Below are 21,569 nucleotides of genomic sequence, written 5' to 3'. Positions count from 1 at the left end.
GGATCATTAAAGTCGTGATTAATTATAACAGTAGCAAATGTATTATTGAAGCCTTTTGTGGAAGAGATGGTCCTAACATCTTAAGTCTTCAGGATTTCTCTACAGTTCTCTACAGGTTTGAATTTGTTCAGTGACACTCACTTGTCCTGTTTTCTGCCTCTCTTATCGAAGAGCATTTAGCAAGTACTTTTCTCTGTGAATATGACAAAATCGGTTACTGCAACTGAAAACTGCATTTTTCAAAGGAGAGAAAGAAAAAGCATGTGTTCTTTAAGAATATTAGTAATATTCTAGGAATAGAGCTCAAGTTTGAATATTAAACCTTTGAGTTGTTTGCTCATATTTTATTCTTATGGATAGAAGTCTTATTTATTTACTTACTCATACATCAAATCCTATTTTGAAATTCAGAAAGTAAAGCATTTTAATGATGATGTGCTTTTTCACAGCTATATATTTCCTTATTAGAAGAAGGCACCTAAGAGGTGCCTGAGTGGCTCAGTCAGTTAAGTGTTCGACTTCAGCTCAGGTCATGATCTCACGGTTTGTGGGTTCCAGCTCAACGTTGGGCTCTCTGCTGTCAGTGCAGAGCCTGCTTCAGATCCTCTGTCCCCCTCTCTCCTTGTCTCTCCTCTGCTCGTGCTCTGGTTCTATCAAAAATAGATGAACTTTGTTTAAAAACGATGGCTTAGATAGCAAGTACTTCTTGTTTTTAAAAATGAGATGCTTTTAAGTGGAATAAGATACTAGAAATTAGATTGATGGAGCCTTGGTTCTGCTCCATGCTGTACCCTTTCAGCTCCACCTAATGTTTTGAAGAGTGTCTGAAGCACTTTCCACCTATCCTCATAAGTTAGAGCTTTCCTGGGCAGAGCAGAAGTGAGGAAAAGAGCTCAGACTTTAGAGTTTGCCTTCCTCATATACTAAGATAAGAGTTGTCAAATTCATTAGGAAAATCAGGCAACCTGCAGAGAAGATATTCTTTTCTTTTTTAATTTTTTTTAATGTTTATTTATTTATTTATTTTTTGAGAGAGAACACGCATGAGTGGGAGAAGGGCAGAGAGAGAGGGAGACACAGAATCTAAAGCAGGCTCTAGGCTCCCAACTGTCAGCACAGAGCCCGACAAGAGGCTTGAACCTGAAATCATGACCTGAGCCGAAGTCAGATGCCTAACCAGTGGAGCCACCCGGGCGCCCCAGAGAAAATTTTATAGTATCTCAGATTCTGATCCAGAATGCTACATACGGAGAATAAAAGACAATTTACTGTTGAATAAGGTATCAATTTTGTTGATAATGAATTGGCAGTAATAATAACAACATAATAATAGGAAGAGCAGCTAATTGTTGTTTAGTGCTGTTTATGATATGCAGTGTATTTTCCATTTATTACTCCCACAATAGCCCAATAAGTTAGGTGCTATAATTATCCACGTTTAAGTAAGGTTTAGCTATAAAATTTATCTATGTTACTATAAAGCTTGCTTAGTAACAGCTAGTCATTGTAGTAATGACCCAGTGTTTGAGTAGTTATTCCAAGCATAAATGCATAGGCACATGGAGAAACATTACAATGCTACTGAAAAATAGAACTCTGATAGCCTTTGTTTTAAATAAAAAAGTTTCCCTTTATTCTCAGACAAAGGATGTGAGCATAATAGACATAAGTCACAATAGACTTAGGAAAAATAGATAAATATACATGTCATAGATTTCAGAAGGGTCAAACAGGCATCAGTATTCTTTCTCTCTGTCTCTGTCTCTCTCTATGGTATATGTGTGCATCCCTGAATACATTATTTAATGTGTCTAAGCCTTAATTTCCATAGCCATAACAACAAGGATGATAATATCCTTCATAGTATATATTAGGAATCACACTTGATAATATAAGGAAAATATTACCCAGAGTGCTCCTTACATAATATATCATTTCCCATTTCTGTCACTTGATCTTCTGATGATAAAGCATTTAGAAATCCCATGCTTTATGAATATTAATTTTTTAAAAAGTCAAATGGACCCCCAATAGTAAGTTTTATATAATTCACTCATTACCAGGAAACAGAAGCAATTTTATAATAGACACTCTGGATTATAAAAGAGCTGAGATGTTTAATATTTCAGTATGCTAGAATAAGTGATATACGTAGACAACTTAGCAATGAGATGACATTACCTAAAATTACATTGACGTAGTGAAGTGCTGAATTATGAGTGGTCAATAAGGCGACAAGATGGTGTACAAATTGCTAATTGTTCTATGGGGATTAAAAAGAAATGTAAGGAAATAAAGTCCCTTGAGGCCCTGAGCTCTGAGGGAAATGTGTTGAGTAGACCCTGGAAAGATAAGTGGTCTGTGTATATATGCAAGGGAAGGGAGGGAATTCCAGACAAGGAAAGGGCTTGAATTAAGGTACAAAATAGGAATAGCTTCTTGTGTGTGTGTGTGTGTGTGTGTGTGTGTGTGATATGCACATATGGGGGCTGGGGCTGTCAGCCTGCCTTGATCACAAAGTTCATATTAGGCAGCAATGAGAAATAAGGGTGGGTGGGTTCACCAAGGCAGGATCATGCGTTCCTGAGCTCCAAACACAAAAGCAGTATTTCATCCCTGGCTTGGCATGAAGGGTCTCAACAATTCCAGTTAATAATGTTGATGTTGGTCATATGCCCCTCATTAGTGAGTATACATAATGGACCATTTTTTCCCACTTATTTGTGTATTTTTCCTAGATTATCAAGATATTTTTTTTAGCATTGATTTTCTTTTTTCTATGAAAGGTGAAGTAGTATATTCATGTAGCCACCTACCAGGCACCAAGCTAGAGATAATATGAAGAAATGGACTTAAATGGATAATATTTATTGAATGCCTATTATTCATCACACCCTGGACTTAAGTTTTGAGGGGATAGAAGTGACGAAGAAATACAACCTGTGCCAACACAGAGCTTATAGTCTAAGAGAAAATGTAGGCATTGTTTGTTTGGTTTTTTTAAGTGCAAGGAAGTTTGAAAGGACAGACATCTAGAGTGCTGTAACCCCATCTAGACAGTAAGAGGAAATTCACAGAGGAATGAAAGACATTTTCTCATCATGGAGTCATATGATAAGCAGTTGAACATGTCCTCCATGCTGTCACCTCCATCACTAATGGAGGTTCTGTATTTCAGGGATGGTGGGTCTTTATTCATTAAAGTTTCCTTGTGTCTTACCAACTGCTAAGTGCTTTTGAGAAGAGTTAAACATAGCAAGAAAAGCAAATACCTTTTAAGAGGTTGTTGGGAAATAAGGTGAACACATTTAAGTAAGGCATTAGAGGTAAGCTGGAATTTCCTTTTATTTCAGAGAGAGAAACCATCTAAACTGAGCTAGATGTTTCTAGATGCGCCAGAGCATTATCTATGTTAGTATGTTAAACTCCTAAAGAATAGCCGTATTGATTTTGGTGGCTAAGGCAGTTTGGTGGATGTGGTCACTGCTCACTTCTTAATAGTTGGGGTTCTGGAGCAACTATGGTCCAGAGGCCATTGGCCAGTGCAGAGACATCCAGTCTCAGCCCTCATGATGGAGTGTTTAGCAGGATTGGCTTCTGGTATGTATCGTAACCAGGTGTTTCTTCCCAGATCGGAGCAGGGGATACATTCAAGCCTTCATACAAAATTCATATATATAGAGGTTCCAAAATGTGGTTATGAAAAATACCACTTTTCTGAGACCTGTTAATAGGCATTTCTTTAAAAAGCATGACAGGAGAGGCTTTTCCTTGATTTTGTCAAGTTGGTGAGCTCCAGATAATCAGGCTCTTTCCTCTCTGTGTATGTAAATATGTCATGACTCTTCTCCTGGGATCTGGTGCACAGCATTTCCCAAAGGTAGTTCCCCGGTGGGCCCCGGGAACAGCTTGATACACCAGCATTCATGCTCAGTTGTAGGAGAGTCTATAATAAACTGTAGCAATCTGATCTTGATTATGGTGACATTTTTATTTCTTGACCTCTGAGAGATCCCAATCAGTCTTTCTTCATTTTGCGCCTGCCACAGTGCCTTCAGCCTACAGGGGAAACCAGTGTTGGCTTGTCAAAGTCACTTGACTGAAGCCAGATTGAGTGCTTTTTATCAAAGAATGCCACACACAAACTTTTAGACATTTTGCTCTCGATGAGATACTACATCCAAAACAAATTAAATGCCTCATGCTCTAGCTTCCATCACTTCTTATTCTGACCTCAGAGAAAATTCAAAGCAGCTGAAAACTATTATATAATTATTCTCATATATTTGTTTACTGTTAGCAAATCACTCCTTACTTGTTTTTTTTTAAATGATGAATTGTCCTAGTTCCTTTTAAATCTGTCATATGGAAACACACACTCCTTTCATTTCTGGCAAATAATCCCACCCATGTCTGTCTGGTGGTATAACCCATTAGGAATGTACTCATTCAGAGGTTTGTTGAGAAACTTTCTATAAATCTTTTTGAAAGAGATTGGCATGTTCCTGCCACATATCCTGACCTTGTGTGTGTGTGTAACGACCACTGATTTTTGTATCCTAACGGTACTGTTTTTACTCCTTAATTACTGTTGCCAGACAAAATAAAGGATGCCAAATTACATTTGAATTTCAGATAAACAACAATTTCTGGTATAAATAAGGTATGTCTTATATACCAAAAAATTCCTTAGTTTATCTGAAATTCAAATTTGACTAGGAATCCTGTATTTGTATTTGCTAAATCTAAGCAACTCACGTGAGATAAAAGAGCACCCATGGGTAGTATCGATCATTCTTGTGTTTTCAGTTTACATGAGTCATGCACCTCTACCCTGCCTGTACCAGACGCAGATCATATTCCAAAGTACTTGAATAATACCTCTTGTCTTCTAATGTTGATAACTTAATACAGATATCAGTATTTGAGTTTCTTATCTACCTTAAAGAAAAGCTCAGGCATCATAAACACCACCACGACCATGTAATCTTCTGTGTCTTAATTTCTCTGAGGGTCAGATACCTCAACAGTTAATGGGGATAATAATAACTACTTCTTTAGCCTGTGGCAAGGATGAGAATAATGCAATTTTTGTCATGGGCCTGATACAACCCCTGCAGCTTCCTTCTGCAACATCACTAATACTGGTATGTGGCAATGCATGCCAGGTGCTGCCCTCAGCACCAGAGAGGTGAGAGTGAACTAGACAAAATTTCTGTAGATGATAAACAAGAAACAAAGAAGCAAGGGAGGTTTAGACAGTGGTAAGTGCCGGGAGCCGCACTGGCCTCTCTGGATAGCAGTCACAGCAAGGAAATGGCAGTGTTTGCACAGCTACTGCCATGAGAAATGAAAACTGGTATCTCCTGCTACTACTGGCTCATGTTGTGCTGGTATTGACCAGGCCTCACAATATTCCATATCAGACCCATATTCTGAACACAGATACCTCATAAGGAAAAGCATATTCCTGCCTTTGCAAGAGAGATTTTAGATGAAAGCTCTATGGATGATTGTCAAAAGGCTCTTCCTATGGGCCTTGCAGATCCAAGACTTAGGAGGTTAAGAACACAAGAATTACAATTGAGCCTGGCCCCGAGACAAAGAGCCTAATTTAGAGTTAAGGTACAGATAAGGGCAGAACTTAAGTTAATACTTAGCACCTTCTCCTAATTGGTGATGTATGGCAGTCCCTTCCCCAAGGACTACTTTCTGCAAACACCCTCCCTTACAGGTGGCTAGGATGAGGATAGATAAGAGTAGCTAAAGCATTACCCACAAACAAGAGGCTGACACATTAAGGGCCTCCATGGTGCTCACACATTCAGCATCAAGTCAAAAAGGTCTCCACAAACAACTCATTAACCAGCTCAAAAACATTGGTCCTCCTGAGAGCCAGACGGAATGACTCTTAGCCCATCTATACACTTAACCTATGACCTAACCTTAGCGTTTTAACTTAGAACAAATATGTATCCTGTCTTTTACTAAGAATACCCTGCTAATTCTTTAGTTATAAGATTTACTTAACCTCATTATAATTGGAATAGTTCTGCAAGAATCTTTCTGTAAAACCTGCTTCTGTACACTTTCCAAAGCATCTTATCACAAAGAGTTATCCATTGTAAAAATTCCTTTTTCTGATGTCATGTTATCATTTAACCTATAAATAAAGACACAAAAACCGACAGAACAGAGATGCCTGCCTGGTGATCAGAAAGAATCTCGGGGCTCTCTCACTCTCTCTCTCGCTGACACCGTCCATCCTTCAGGAATCCCTGGACCCACCTGAGCCGGCTCGGCCTCCAGCAGGTAAGAGCTGAGCAAAACATCTAATTGGTAAACATGAAGGACCATTAGCAGGGCCAGGCTGCTCAGATGGATGAGGGAGTGTCCACTCTGAGATGGTCACATTTCATGGGATTGGAGTGGAAGAAGTTGCTGGCCATGAGGAGACCCAAGGACAGGGCATTTAGGGTAAAGAGAGTTCTAAGTGCAGAGGCAGAGAGAGCGTGGGGGGCTGAAGAGTTGGGGCATGGGGAAGGAAACAAACAGTGCTAGAGCATGAATGAGGGGCAGATTTCTAGAACACTTTTTCTCAAACTGTCTGTGGTGAAGGACAATTTTGTTTTATTCCTGACTCTTCTACAAAGCACAATAAAAATTACTGTAAAATGAAATGAAGAAAAGCATATACACAATACAAGCCCATATTTCTTAGATTCAGCAGCATAAAACTATAGTTTAATAAGTGATATCAGAACAAACATAACAGGGAGAAGAGTTACAAAGGCTGTTACATATTCATTAAAAGTCTGTACGTAGGCAAACAATATACCATGTTGAATGATATGCCCACCAATCATATATGTGAATGTGGCAATGTCAAAATGCTATACAAGTTTTTTACTCTCACTTCTGCAGATGGGACTGGTGCCTGGACCACACTTTGCATAGCTGCAAAATTGTTCTACTAGGAGAAAGGCAGAGGTCAAATGACCACGCTAAGAAGTCAAGATTTAATTCTAAGTGCTAACCAGATAGTAAATTAATAATAATATGAGGAATGATGACAATAAGGAAGATTTATTTTTATGGTCAACTGTGAAGGAAATGGGATTATCTTTATCCTAAACTTCCCAGAAGCTTAGGTCTAAGCAGCCTGATTCATTGTGGAAGATGTCCACAATGGAAAAATGTCCACATTCTTCCAATGCTTCCACAATTTCCATAGTACCAGATGGTTCTTCCTTTCAGCAATGTACTGGAAAGCGAGATCTAAGTGGGGAGACAAGAGAACTCCATTCTAGTCTGGCTCTGAATGATAGCAACGCTTGGCATGTTATTCTTAACATGTGTGGGTCTTGGTTTTCTCACTTATTAAAAAAAATAGGGTGGAGGACTAGCTAATACCTAATGTATTCTCAAATTTTATAAATCTGCAATTCTAATTATATCTTTTTTCAACAGTAGAATTTTCTAATTTTATAAATCTATGATTCTAACTATCTTTTTTCAATAGTACAGTAATTTTGTCAGAAAGAGAGCTTGCTAAATTAAAATCATATAAATAAATTATTTTAAATCAAATCAGGATTGTTTTAATCAAACTAATTAAAACCAAACTAAAATCAAAATAATGTGTTTTTTTTTAATTTTAGGGGAGTGAAACTGCTAGCAAATATTTGAATAGCTGAAATTTCTTCTAATTCCTATATCTTGTCTCCACTCTGGGTTTATCTTACTAGGACAGGGTTTCCAGCATACTCTGGTTAAGCTGTCTGTAGGTTCAGAAATTAGTATTTATTCACTTTCTCTTTGATTCTTTTCTTTAACTTTTTCCATCTTGATTTATTTTCTTTGTACTCATAAGAGGAGCATTTAATTAGTTATACTTAAGAAAAATTACCTCCTCCAAGCAGATTGGACAATTTTCTCAATGGTATCCTATAAAGAGTTGCTCCCAGATGAAATCTTTCTTTCTTTGTTTTAATTTTTAAATTTATTTAAATCCAAGTTAGTTAACATATAGTGTAATAATGATTTCAGTAGTAGAATTTGGTGATTCATCACTTACATATAACACCCAGTGCTCCTCACTTAAAGCCCATTCCCCCACCCAACACCTCTCCAGCAACCCTCAGTTTATTCTCTGTCATTTTCTCTCCCTCTCTCTTTTTATCTTGTTTTTCCTTCCCTTCGCCTATGTTCATCTGTTATTCTTGTTCCAGTATTCTTCATCAGGTTTCAAGCTTTAGGTTTACTGATTTCTATATAGGTTCTCTGTGATAATTTGGAGAAGGTGCCAAAAACAATGTTCCTTCCTAGAGTATTTTAAAGGTACATTTCTAAGGCATGCAGATAAAGGTGTTCTGGAAATTGCCCATTCATCAATTAGATATTTATTGACCACGTTACTTAAGTATTCGAATAATATAAAAGTAAACGGTAGCCAACTACGCCCATAAGAAGAGCATGATTGTTTGCGAAGAAACACTGGATTTAATGGGTAGGACTCTTGAATTGATGGAAAACTCTTTAATTAAGTGCTGTGAGAACCTGAGGTCCGAACGGCTAAACTCCCGATAGAGTTACGACAAGAGTTTTGGGCATACTAGAATGGGATCTTGAAGAATGACTGAAAAGGATATTTCAGTCCCAGGGAAAAGCTCATGCACAGGTACGGCAGGCACTTCTGTGAGGCATTTGGAGGGAACAGGCTTGTGCTTCTAGCGTCGCATTTTGAAGATTATTATGTTGCCAAGTTTGCAAGTGATTTCTACTAAAGGGGAATCCACCTTAGAGGATGCAAGCAGGGAAAGGAAGAGTCATTGAGAGCCAATAGTGTCGGGCATTTTACGGTATCACCCCCATTTAATCTTGATCAGACTTCCAGGTGGTCTTGACTTTTCCTAGCGTACAAAGGAAGGAACAGCCGCAGCCAGCTTTGCCACCGTCCATAAAGTAACAGAGCTAGTTGAGTGGCAGAAGATGGCATTTGAATCTAATTGTTTGACTTCCCAGTTCCGGCGTTTCTTACCGGTCAGCACGAGGCCTCCAGAAAGGGTGGACAGACTCATTGCTGGTGGGAAAAGGTCTCATTCGTCTTTGCCCTCGGGCCACCCAACTTCTAATGCTCCTTTCAAAAGGTTATCCCCCAGGGCATTTTATGTGCGAGGGGATGGGAATTTACCTAACTTCAGAATGCTGTGCCCTTGCTTATCAACAATGGCCTCACGGGGTCTGCCTTCAGGCTTTTCATCCCACTGCAGGTCTGGTAGAGCAGTTCACAGGCTACAGGGACAAACTTAATTAAATTCAAGTGAGTGGTGTTAGGAGGGCCTGTCAGGCGCCGTTGTGTGCGGCTGAATAATTGAGTTGTGCGCGGTTTTTTTTTCTCTCTTTGCCTTCTTGGTGGTAGGCTTTTTTGGGGGGTTTTGTTTTGTTTTCTTTGGGTTTCTAAAGATGACCCTGACACTTTTCATAAAGCTGTTTTCTAGTAGGAACGCCCTCCATCAAAGAGACGCAGTTTGGTTGCCAGGATACCGTGAGAAAAGAGAACTCCGAAGTGACAATGCTGACCTTTTATTGGAGGATCCAGGGTCTACGCTGGCTCAGTACAAAAGCACCTCCCGGGGACCTCACAGCTAGAACTCGGCAGTGTCACTACCTGAACTCCAGGCTGCCGGACAGGAAGGCACAGCCTCGCCCGGAGGCCGCTCGTAGCTGCCACTGAAAAACAAACCGTATCGAATTGGCAGTGAGGAAGAGAAAGGTCACTTAGAGATCCATTTTTAAAATATCACTTATGATAAGCCCAGATGAATTCAGTCAAGGAGTGTTTTTCCAACGCAGCCTGGCTGGTAGGGGAAAGAATGGTGGTGCCTGCTTGGGAGAGAGGAGGCAGCAAAGGTTTTGCAGGCTGGTTGGTTAGTTGTTCGGGGCTGGATTGTATGAGCCTTTGGTACCTCAGATTTTAGCCCTTAGGGTATTTTTTTAAAGATGGTCTTTGTTTCTCCTGGGTGTTTAAATAGCAGGAAGGTTACCACTTAGGGATTCCTCAGTTCCTGCTTCCCTGATGGTGGTCAGTAATCATCCTGTCTTTATGTTAATTTCCAGTTGTAATTAAGCTGCAGTGCTGATTTCCAGTATGAAACCAAAACAGATATAAATGATACAGTGAATATTTTAAAAACTTCTGTTGTTCTTGACCTGGGAATCACTAGTTGGAAGGATGTGATACGGTAGAAATTTTTAGTATTTCATCCACTCATATAGGGTTTTAGAGAGGGCTTCTGGCTTGAAAACAATTGACTGTATTTTACGGCAGTATACCTTATGGAAGTGTTTATAAATTAGGTGTGCATATTAAGTTTTCTTCTTTTTAAAATATTTTAATGTTATAGCTGCTTCCAGCCTGATAGTGTTATGGAACTCCGAAGTTATGAAATGCCGTCTTTCACATTACACACATGATGAAATGGAGGTTGACTGTACAAAGCTGTGCACTCTCTGTGCCAAAACTGCCTTGTTTCTCAAAAAAGTCTCCTGATCCTTGGACGAGAATGGGTAGGGAGGAGATTCTCTGTCAATCAGTTTCATTTTCTGTGTTGTTTTTTTTTTTCTTAATGGTTTTACAGAGATCCCTTCTCTCTTTCTTTGGACCTCTGAGGATCTTTGGGTGTTTTAGACAACATTCTAGAGTAATATACGATCTGGCTGTTGTGGGCTAGAGATAAATTCTTCCATAGGTCTCCATGGTTTCGTTTCTTCAGTCAGAGAACATCTAGGACTTAAAGCATTAATTGCAGAAAGGATCAACAAGTGATTAATTTGCAATTCAGTCAGAGGTTGTAGTGAAAACCCTGAAATTTATAGTCGGAATAACTAAGGAGTCTAATATTAATTTAACAAAATATTTAATGAGCACGTACTATATGCCAAACATTATTCTGAATGCTGGATCTATAGCCGTAAACAAAGAAAGTGCCTGCCTAGATAGGTTGGTAGAGATCAATTGCAAAGAAACGTGAGGTCAGGGCTCAAAGACTGACATAGGGATATTCCCTGATTGGTGTTGGCACACCTCCTAAAACATCCACAAGTGATTATGATGTTCTACCATTTGTATTTGGAATGTAACCCAAGACTTTCTCCTCATACTGGGGAGGTTCGGTTTGTTTAAAATGGTCTATAGAGGTTTGGAACATAAATATAAATATATCCTTTATAAACATCTATTTAAAAAAACATTGTATTGAGAAATTCATAAAGCCTGAAGTTTGGATACGAAAACCAGCAGGCTTTCTTCTGGGCAGTTTTTCCTCAAGGAGATGTTTAGTGGAAGAGGTCATTATTTGGAACAGAGAATTTAATTCATGGAATTGGTTAAAGAGATTAAAGGAGGGGGCACCTGGGTGGCTCAGTCCATTAAGGAACGGACTTTGGCTCAGGTCATCATCATGTTTTGTGGGCTCTCATGTTTTGTGGGCTCAAGTCCCGCACTGAGCTCTGTGCTGACAGCTCAGAGCTTGGAGCCTACTTTGGATTCTATGTCTCCCTCTCTGTCCCTCTCCTGCTCGTACTCTGTCTTTCTCTCTCTCAGAAATAAACATTTAAAAATAATTTTTTATGGGGCGCCTGGGTGGCTTAGTCGGTTAAGCGTCCGACTTTCGCTTAGGTCATGTACTCGCGGTTCGTGGGTTCGAGCCCCGCGTCGGGCTCTGTGCTGACTGCCAGCTCGGAGCCTGGAGCCTGTTTCAGTCTATGACTCCCTCTCTCTCTGACCCTCCCCTGCTCACGCTCTCTCTCTCTCTCTCCTAGAAATAAATAAAACATTTAAAAAATAATAATAATAATTTTTTAAAAAAAGAAATTGGGGGAGACAGAGACACCAGAGGCCAATAAGGCAAGGATTAGCAAGAAGTTGTTGAACTCCTGGCTGGAGGGGAAGAGGAGAAGATCCAGGATGTGCCAGGGCCACACATCAGGAGCTGGAGCCGTGGTGGTACAGGCTGGCTGGGGCTGGAGTCCTGAGTGGGGGTGCTGCTCAGGGCAGAGAGGGGGTAAATCTGCTTTGTGCCACCCTCGCATCTTCCAGTATCCTACTAGTGCCTCTCATTACAAGGAAGCCAGTTAACAAGGGAGATTGTGAAACACAGGCTGCAGGAATCAGATTCCTCAGAACTAGAGGAGAGCAGATAAAGACAAGAAATGAATTTGGTAGACACCAACCAAGGTCTGCACATTTATTGACTTTTCTTTGTTTAGAGTAGGCTCTCCGGCCAAACTGCTTGGGGTCAAATCCCAGCCTTGCTACTTATCTGTGTGTAATCTCAGCCAAGTTACTTAGTCTCTCAAAGTCTCATCTTCCTTATCTGTAAAATGAGGAGCAAGTAGGAATGATATTATATAACTTGTAAGACTGGTCTTAAATGAAATAATGTAGTTTAGTGTGTTACTTTTATCATTATCTCTGAGTGTAAAGCATTGCACTAGGTGATATGAGAAGTGTAATAAAAGCCATTACTGTTCTCAAAGTCATGTATAATTTATTCTGCAAAGGAAACACACTGATAAATAATATAAGGTACACCCTCTGTACCATACAGAGGGTAGAGTGAATGTTGTATGTCAACTAAGTATGGAACCACTATATTCTGTTTTCAGGTTGTTTTATTAGTATACTGAAAGGCTTTCCAAATGTTATGAAATATAATTTATGTAATTTTGGGTATGTAATATCCATATGCTATCACCTTGTCTATTTTCCTCTTTTGGGACCTTTGATGAATTTCCCGTTTTTCGCAATTAGAAATAGTGGTGTAATGGTATAACCGTAAACCAGAGAACTCAAGTTCAGATGCCTGCAGGGTGAAGTCAAGTCCCTAAGGAACAGCCAAGTGGAAGACAGCCCGGCCGGGTAGAGACAGTGGAGAATGCATGCCCCACATAAGGGTATTCAGAACACAACCACCAAAGCAAAAACAGCAGTAGGATTTGGCAGTTGGGCCATCAGTTTGTGACTTATGGACTTTTGTTAAAGTTTTCCAGAAAACTACCTGTAGGAGATTGAATGCTTGTCTCAATTCTTCCTCTTCCACTGAGTCTGTGACTCTGCAGTGTTGTCATTCTACATGGATCATATGTCCTCATGACTTGACTCAGAGTTTGGTTTTACGATTCACTTTGGCTTCTGGTCTGTGCCAGTCCCGAGCCTGGGTCCATAGAAGTCTAGCACATTTCCCCTTGCCCTCTAATTGCCCTGCTGCCACCTACAGAAAGGCTGGCTTTGGCTCGGCCACTGATTTCAGGAGAAGGATGAGATCCATAGAGAGGAGATCCATGCCAGCCAGAATTTCAGTATGAAGCAGAACCATCCTGCTGCCCCAGGCACCTGTACGTGGGATATAAATGTTTATTTCTGTATGCTGCCATCACGTTAGCAGTAGCTAAACAAATACGATATCAAATTCCTTTCTAGAAAAGTATAAATTTGCATTCATCTACCAATGCGAGTTCACAATATCTCTTTGTTTGATTTTGCATTTTGAGTTTACTAAAATTTCACTTTTAATTGTATATGTTTATTAATGATTTACATTTCTTCTTTTGATCATGTCTTTGACAGCTTTTCTACTATAGGTTTGTTTGTAGGAAGCTCCTTATATATTAAAAATGTGAGGGTTTATTCACTTATGATGAATTTACTATGTCAGGCACGGTTTTTATCTATAATCCTTGTTAACACTTTTCCCCCCTAAATTGCTGTTTACCTTTTAAGTTTGGTCTATGATTGTTTATACCCTATGTGACATATTTTCCCGCTCTGTTTTTCTTTCCCCTTTTCTTTAATGCATAGGAAACAGAAAACAGATTTTTTTTTTTTTTTTTTTTTGAGAGAGAGCAAGAGACAGAGTGCAAGCAGGGGAGGGGCAGAGAGATGGAGATAGAATCTGAAGCAGGCTTCAGGCTCCGAGCTGTCAGTACAGACCCTGATGCAGGGCTTGAACTCATGAACCCTGAGATCATGGAGATCATGACCTGAGCCAAAGTCAGATGCTTAACTGACGGAGTCACCCAGGTGCCCCAGAAAACAGATTTTTAATCTTAGTTTTGCACTCTGCTGCTTTTTGCTGGTCTCCTCCTCGTGACACTCTGCCTTTTATCCTCCTTCCTGTGTGGCCTGTTTCTCTCTTCATTCTGCCAATTCTTTTTCCCTGTCTGACTTCCTTATTTTCAAACACTTCTTTTCACCTATAACACTTTTTCTCCCATAACTCAATAGTCACATATAAAATCACGTATAATAGTCACATATAATAGTCACATATAAAAGGTTGTTTTAAAATATTTTAATCTATTACTATAAATCAGAATTTTCTTTACATTCTATATGAATACAGCAATTAAGTACTACTTTTTATCTGATAAAAAACTTAGCTATATTAAGTTACTTTTATTTGCGTATAGCTCTACATTTCTCTTTAGGTGCATAGAAAAGATTTCGGTGACCTGAAAAGGTTCTATTCTGAACAACAATTCTATTCAATTCAATAAGTGTGAGATTTCTATTATCCACTCAATAGCTCCTTGAGAACCTTATTAGAGGTACTTTTATAAAACAAGGATTGGAGGCAACGGATTTAATATGATCACAGAAATAAATGTAAGAATTTAAATATGGCAATTGCCCCAAGAGAGGTACAGACAATATAGACTGGGAATTTGAAGAAGGGAGAAACCACATCCAGTTTAGGAGGTGGAAGATTTCCATTATGAAAAGTTGTTTGAGATACACTTTGATGAACTGCAGACTTTTAACAATGTCAGTTGCACCTGTTGGTTTCATCTGCTCCAAAACCATTTCCCTAACCTCTGGCGTCATCACCTTGATTTTCCTCCAGGCATAACCTACCTGTGTGGTTTGGGTGAGGTTGACCCCATCCTTGTTTCATGAGTTGCATGTGGCCCAAACCTGACTAGTCAGGTAACAATTATTACCTTGAAGATATTTGGCCCAGTGCAATTAAAAGGAACTTTCCCTTTTAGGGCTGCAAAACTTAGAGCTACAGGAGTTTACTACATGAAAGTCAATCGAAGCTAACACAAAGGAAAGTAGAGGTGAGAGATGAAGAGAGTATGAGATGCAGCAGGCAGGAGGGAGTAGAGATCAAATGAAAATGAGTGTCCCATATTGACGACATTATTCAAGACTCCTAATCCAACAGTTTCTCAGACTGACTTCTAGACTTTTCAGCTACACAGCCAATAAAATGTCTTCTTGCATATGCTTTCATGTATTAGGGTTTAGTTATTTGATAATGAAAGAGTCTTAGTAGACAGCAATGGAAGGCAGGGGGCTGTGTTAGGGGTAAACCATATGAGCAAAGGCATGGCAGTGGTAAAGCCTGAGGGTATGGTCAGGGAATAACAATTGTCTTACCTGAATGGAGTGTATGACACAGACATACATACAGGCAATAATGAAAAAGAAGTTGGGGAATTATAGTAGATTTTGCATGAAAATCTGAGTGTATGCTTACATATCTAGGCTATCACTGTCCAAAGAAATATAATGTAAACTACATATGTAATTTTAAATTTCTATTAATCAGTTAATAAAGGTAAAACTAATTTTAATAATGTTCTGTAACCCAACATATCCATAATATTACCAATTCAGCATTTAATCTCTATAAAAATTAGTATACAGAGGTTTTACTTAATTTTTTTGTACTGCTTCCAAACCCCAGTGTTCATTTTACACTTCCAGCCTTTCTCACTTTGTAATGACCACATTTTAAGGGCTCAATAGCCACAGGTAGTTAGTGGCTACTGTATTAAACTGCACAGATTTTAGTGATGCAGAGATACTGAGAATTTCTGAGAAATTATGAGGGTCGTGTTTTAAGAAATTTAATGTGTCATGATCTTCAAAATTATGAGGGAAGGAAAGGCTGAAGTAGGAAGCTATTCATTGAATTATGTAAATGTTCCAGGTAATAAAGAAAGTTCAACTAGAATCATAAAAACTGTAATTAAATGGAGCTATATTAAAGACTTCAGAGGTAAAAATGAATAGGATTCGACAGAGATTTGGTATGAGGGTGATGGAGATAAAAAAAATAGAAGTGATAATGATGATATAAATTTCCAATCAAGAAAGATAGGGATGTTAAAAGGAATATGTTAGTAGTAAAAATGATGACTTTCACTTTGTAGATGTTTCAGATAGTTGTAGGACATCTAAGTAATATTCCCAAAGCAATTAAAGCTGTGCATCTGTGGCTCAGGACATGGGATAGGTAAGAGAAAAGATCTAAGAGAAATATATATGACTGTTGTGGTCATGGGAGATAACACAATTAATGAAACAAGATAAGGGAGAGTGTTGAGCAGCTTCATGTGAAGCAGAGATCAATAGACATGAGGACATGAAGGACTTTTTTTTTTAGAAGGAAACCTAAATGCACAATAGTTATGTGTCTATGGCAAGTCCTGAAACATTTCTTGCTTTGGCTTTCTCATCTGTACAAGGAGGTGGTGGAAGTCTGTGTTCCTCAAGCTCCTCCTAGTGCGAGCACCTTCTAGTGTTATCACCCTGGATCAGGTCAATAGGAGCATACAGACAGAAATGGATTAAGATTTTAAAACATTATGAAATGAGTGAATGATAAGGAAGGGAAAATAAATATGACTATGATGTTAAAATATTTGATAACCTGGAAAGAGAAACCTCATCAAGGGAAAGATTCCCTTTCTTCAGTTGGAAAAGAGCTGAGCCTGTTTGTAAGCAGAAGGTAAGAAACTTGTAGACGGAAGAACTAAAGGTAAATCTTAGAAGCCGTACAAGAAATAAGGCATGCTTGGTGTGGAGTCCCAGGAGGTTCAGATATAGATTCTTCCAGCATTTACTGTATGTCTCCTCTATTCTAAGAATCATGTGTGATGTTCTTATAGATGGCATTTAACTCTTACCACAGCTCTGTGAGAGCAGAATTATTAATTCTGTCTTTTACAGCAGCAGTTATGATATTATTTGAAACCATGAATTTCAAAGTCACACTGGGCTCAAACCTCAGCAGCATAGCTAATTAGTTATGAAAACTTGGGCAAGCTTCCTACCTTGTCCTTTACTCTTTCCTTTTTTTTTTTGTAAAATAATATCAATGTCATGGAATTGTATTTAAAAAATAATATGTTTGGAATACTTAGTGCCTGATACACATTACCTATTCTACAGCAGAAGTTCTCAGCTAGGGACAGTTTTATCCCAGAGAACATTTGACCGTGTCTGAAGTCATTTTTGATGATCATGACTGGTGCATGCTACTGGCATCTAGTGGGTAGAAGCCAGAGATGCTGCTAAATATTACACAATGCACAGGATAGCCCCTTACAGAAAAGAATTATCTTGCACATATGTCAAAAGTGTCAAGGTTGAGAAGCCCCATTCTACAGGAATTAACTCTTATTGCTACTACTACATAGGAGGAAGCTACGGGAGAGAGAAGATAAATAACATAGCCAAGATAACACAGTTAAGAAATGATAGAACCAGGCTTTGAAACTTTTTTCTCATTCCAAGTTTGATTCCAACTCAGGGGTACTTCTTACCATACCAGAACTGCTACATAAAAGTAAATTTGCATGTAACTGCTTGATTTCTTTTTTTCCACCAAATTTTTATTTAAGTTCCAGTTAACATACATTGTAATATTAGTTTCTGGCGTAGAATTCAGTGATTCATCACTTACATACAACACCTAGTGCTCATCATAACAAGTGCCCTCCTCAATGCCCATCACCTGTGTACCCCATCCCACAACCACCTCCCTCCATCAACCCTCAGTTTGTTCTCTGTTGATTTCTAAGACCATTCGCCAATAAAAGGAGCCAAGGCTTCTTGGAGAAATGGCTGATTCCAGGGTGAAGGCAGGAAATATGCAAGATGATCTTGGAGTATCTTATAGCCATAAAGTAAGAAAGTGCTAAGAAAACAAAAGGAACAAAGGAAAACAGAGATTACCAATGATAGAGGTATGTCAAAGAGGCAACGGAACCAACTGAAAGAACTCCCAATGGCCAAAATTGGAACAGTTTGAGCAATAGTACAATACAGTATTGGAACACAATACAAAGTAAATGCCCAAATATCCACACTGTTATAAATAAATGATTGAATATATAAACTAATGGGTAGAAATAGACAAATCTCCATGCAGAAGAATTCCAAATACTTTGTGTAGATACTCTCACCTCATAAAGGAAGGGAATAGCTTCCTACTTCTTAAGTGTACACTATAACTAGTGACTTCTTTCCAAAAAAAAAAAAAAATGGAAAAGGAGGTAAAAAAAAAAAAAGATAATTCCACAGGAGAGAAACCTGAAAATACTACCTCAATTAGGTGATCAAGGTTAACATCAACAATAAAGCCATGCTGATAGCAGGTACCCTTGGTTGATATGATGAAAATGAAACGTTATCTCTGTGTTTTTTCTCCTCAAAACTTATAAACCTTGTGTAATCATTAGAAAAATATCAGACAGATTTTGAGGGACATTTTACCAAATGATCAGTACTCCCCAGAACTGTCAAGCCATCCAGAACAAGAAAACCATCACAGCCAAGGAGAAACTAAGCAAACATGACAACTCATGCGGTTTCCTGAATGACATGCTAGAACAGAAAGGGGGCATCAAGTACAAACAAGAAAATCTGAAAGAAGTATGGACGTTAGTTAATAACGTATCAGTATTGGCTCATGTATGGTGACAGATGTACCATACTAATGTACGTTGTTGACGATAGTGGAAACGGGGTGTGGGGTTTATAGGAATTCTCTGCAACTTTTTTGTAAGTCACAAACTATTCTAAAACAAAACATTTATTTTTTAAAATAGCAAATTTGCATGATTATCCTTGAAATGAAGGGCTGGCCTTTACTTGTCCTCATAGACAAAAGGCAAGGTCAAGTAGTGCTTTTGAGGAGGAGAGATGAAGTCACAGGAGAAGGAATGCCTTTGAGATTCTCAATAAAGTAGGTAACAGTAGGATATTCTTAAATATTAACTGGTTGTAGGAAATTGTGTTTCTGAAGATAGTGTAAAAGATCTCAAGTAGTATACTCAATAGGGATTTTATAGTGAATATTAGTAAGTACATCTATAAATTATGTACAGGAAACAAAATCTATTTAAGTGATTATTCAAAATAAATATAATGTTTATGTTGCTCAGATAGAGAGCCAATATACACAGCTCACGTGCACCAATACGAGTCAGTTTTTATAGAACCAGAGTCTCTAACAATGTGCTACTGAAAGCCTGTTTAGCAGATAACGCTCTGTGTTCAGTATCTAATTTTAGTAAAAGAATTTTAGGAACAAGAATTTAAAAAAATTCCCAATGTTGTTGATAGGCAGTTGAACCCACCTAAAATAATTCATATCCCAGATAGCCTTGCAGCTGGAGATGGCTATGTGACACAGCTGTGGCTAGTGAGTATTTGCTAGCTTTGGGGAAGATTTTGTCTTCTGAACTATGGGTACCAGCAGTTCTTCACAGCTTTTTTCTTTTTCTTCTTCCTCCCTGTACCATCAGTTCTACACCTGGAGTGTAGCAGTACTTTTGTGAGTAGGAGGCCATAATCAAGAGGATGAGGCCACACACTAGTCAATAGCTAGATCCTTGATAATGTTTTTAAGTAGCTACACTAGCCTGGAGAGACTGCTGTCGGACTTCTAGTTATCTGGGACAAATAGTGTCATTCTAAGTAATGTCTTTTCTATGAAGTCAAGATCATTCTTACTGATACAGTTCCCCAAACAGATTGTATTTCAGGGAAAACTTTCCATCACGAGTGAAGGAGGGAGGGAGTATTGGTTTAGCAAATCCGATTAGCTCATAATCAAGCAATCAATGGGATGGCTATTAGAGACATATTATCCCAATATCTGTAACCTGGCTTTTTAAAAAATTTTTTTTAATGTTTTATTTATTTCTGAGAGAGACAGACAGCGTGAGCAGCGGAGGGTCAGAGAGAGGGAGATACAGAATCCAAAACAGGCTCCAGACTCTGAGCTGGCTGTCAGCACAGAGCCCGATGTGGGGCTCGAACCCACGAAATGTGAGATCATGACCTGAGCCGAAGTCGGATGCTTAACCGACTGAGCCACCCAGGCGCCCCAACCTGGATTTTTTATATGGCCAGTTCTCCTTCTTGATTTAGAAGAAGCTGACCTGTAAAGGGATGGTACCTTGTGTCATCTGCACCTGTGTTTCCTTACCACAAAGCCTGTCTCCAGTACCCAGTGATTATCAAAAAGAATTTATGGCAAATGCATTTTCTTAGAACATTATTGTCTGTTACATACTGATTTAAGATAATACATTTTGAAATGTAGAGGGGAGGGAAATTCCCCATGGCTGACCACTTAAGCATAAGGATGGAGTTGTTTTTCCCAGAAGTGTCATGGCAGAGGTAGTGAATTGATTCATGACATTTTTGTAAGTGGATCACTGGCCATGCCCGCTCAGTACCTCTGAGTTACAAGAGAAATGTTTATATTATTGGTTGCATTCACATGAGTGCCTTCTTTTTAAAATTGCATTGCAGTGTACAGGTACAATTTGGCAGTATTTGAGATATCTGTGAGGGATTGAATACCAGAAGTTTAAGAGAGAAATTGTTTTTGGAAATAAGTAGATTTGATACATAAGGATCTAAAAGATATATTTCTGATGATTTATCTTGAAAGGATTTTTATCATATCTTTCCTTAAGTTTTTTTACATTTTTTCCTGAAAACATTCAACTCCTTCATATGTTTATTGCTTTTACTATCAAGAAAGTATACATGTCCACAGTAATATTATTTGTTTCAGTCTCCAAATGAAATTGTTCCTTTTGTTATAAAGAATGAACCTCCAATGTAGCCTAATCTTTAGGTGAAAAGTGTAATTTTTTTCTGAACATTGCAGTGGAATGGATTATTGTTAATTCATGGAGAGAAATATGTTCAAACAAAAAAAGATAAAGGGATCTCTGAAATACTGGGATAAATCTCTCTTTGCAGCTGTTTTGGAAGATGATGGAAGCTAGGAAATGTTGAAGAGAGTAGCATAGACTTTTCTTCCATTCATGGACCAACATAAGTCTAGCATTTTCCCAGATGTCAAAGGACAAACTGACCTAGTTGTTTAATACTGTTTTCAGAAACTTCACAACCAGAGGTAGAAATAAAACAGAAAGCATGGGACTACATCCATTAGTGCAAAAACAAACAAAAAATCCGATATTAACAAAGATAATTGATTAAGCACATATGACTAATGATTATATGAGTTGAATGGAAATGACCAGTGGAATATGAAAGTAAGGGATAAGTTTTGCTAATTCTGATAACCCATGAAGAAGGGGTTTTCTCACATGAGAAGCTGAGGAATTTTGAGTTACTTGAATAAGCAGGACTGAAATGAAGAAATGGCTGATTGGACGCACAATCCTCTATAGATGAAGTATAGGTAAGAGCAAGTACAAAAGGCCTGGCAAAATCCATGTTAGCC

At 38.5% G+C, this 21,569-nt stretch overlaps 1 protein-coding gene across 4 annotated transcripts in view; it reads right to left on the bottom strand.

Annotated features, from left to right (window-relative positions):
* Positions 1-370: 370 nt before the first annotated feature.
* Positions 371-21,569, bottom strand: part of LOC144220815 (uncharacterized) — a 37,474-nt gene continuing 16,275 nt past the window's right edge. Inside the window, exons 3-5 of one of the 4 annotated variants that reach the window (XR_013331868.1) lie at positions 13,062-13,396; positions 9,583-9,732; positions 6,744-7,278 (exon numbers count right to left, since the gene is read on the bottom strand). Coding sequence is in view for 1 of the 4 variants with exons in the window: in XM_077751178.1 (XP_077607304.1) it covers positions 9,648-9,732 (85 nt within the window). In the remaining 3 variants the exon portion in view is untranslated. Of the gene's footprint in view, positions 651-6,743; positions 7,279-9,582; positions 9,733-13,061; positions 13,397-17,687; positions 17,994-21,569 lie in introns of those variants that run through there. The other 3 variants (XM_077751178.1, XR_013331870.1, XR_013331867.1) reach the window with 3 other exon arrangements.

Source organism: Crocuta crocuta, unplaced genomic scaffold (assembly GCF_008692635.1).
Source record: "Crocuta crocuta isolate KB4526 unplaced genomic scaffold, BGI_CrCroc_1.0 scaffold1, whole genome shotgun sequence".
Lineage (NCBI taxonomy): Eukaryota > Metazoa > Chordata > Mammalia > Carnivora > Hyaenidae > Crocuta > Crocuta crocuta.
The sequence above is the reverse complement of the archived record's forward strand: the minus strand, read 5'-3'. Positions and strand labels throughout refer to the sequence as shown.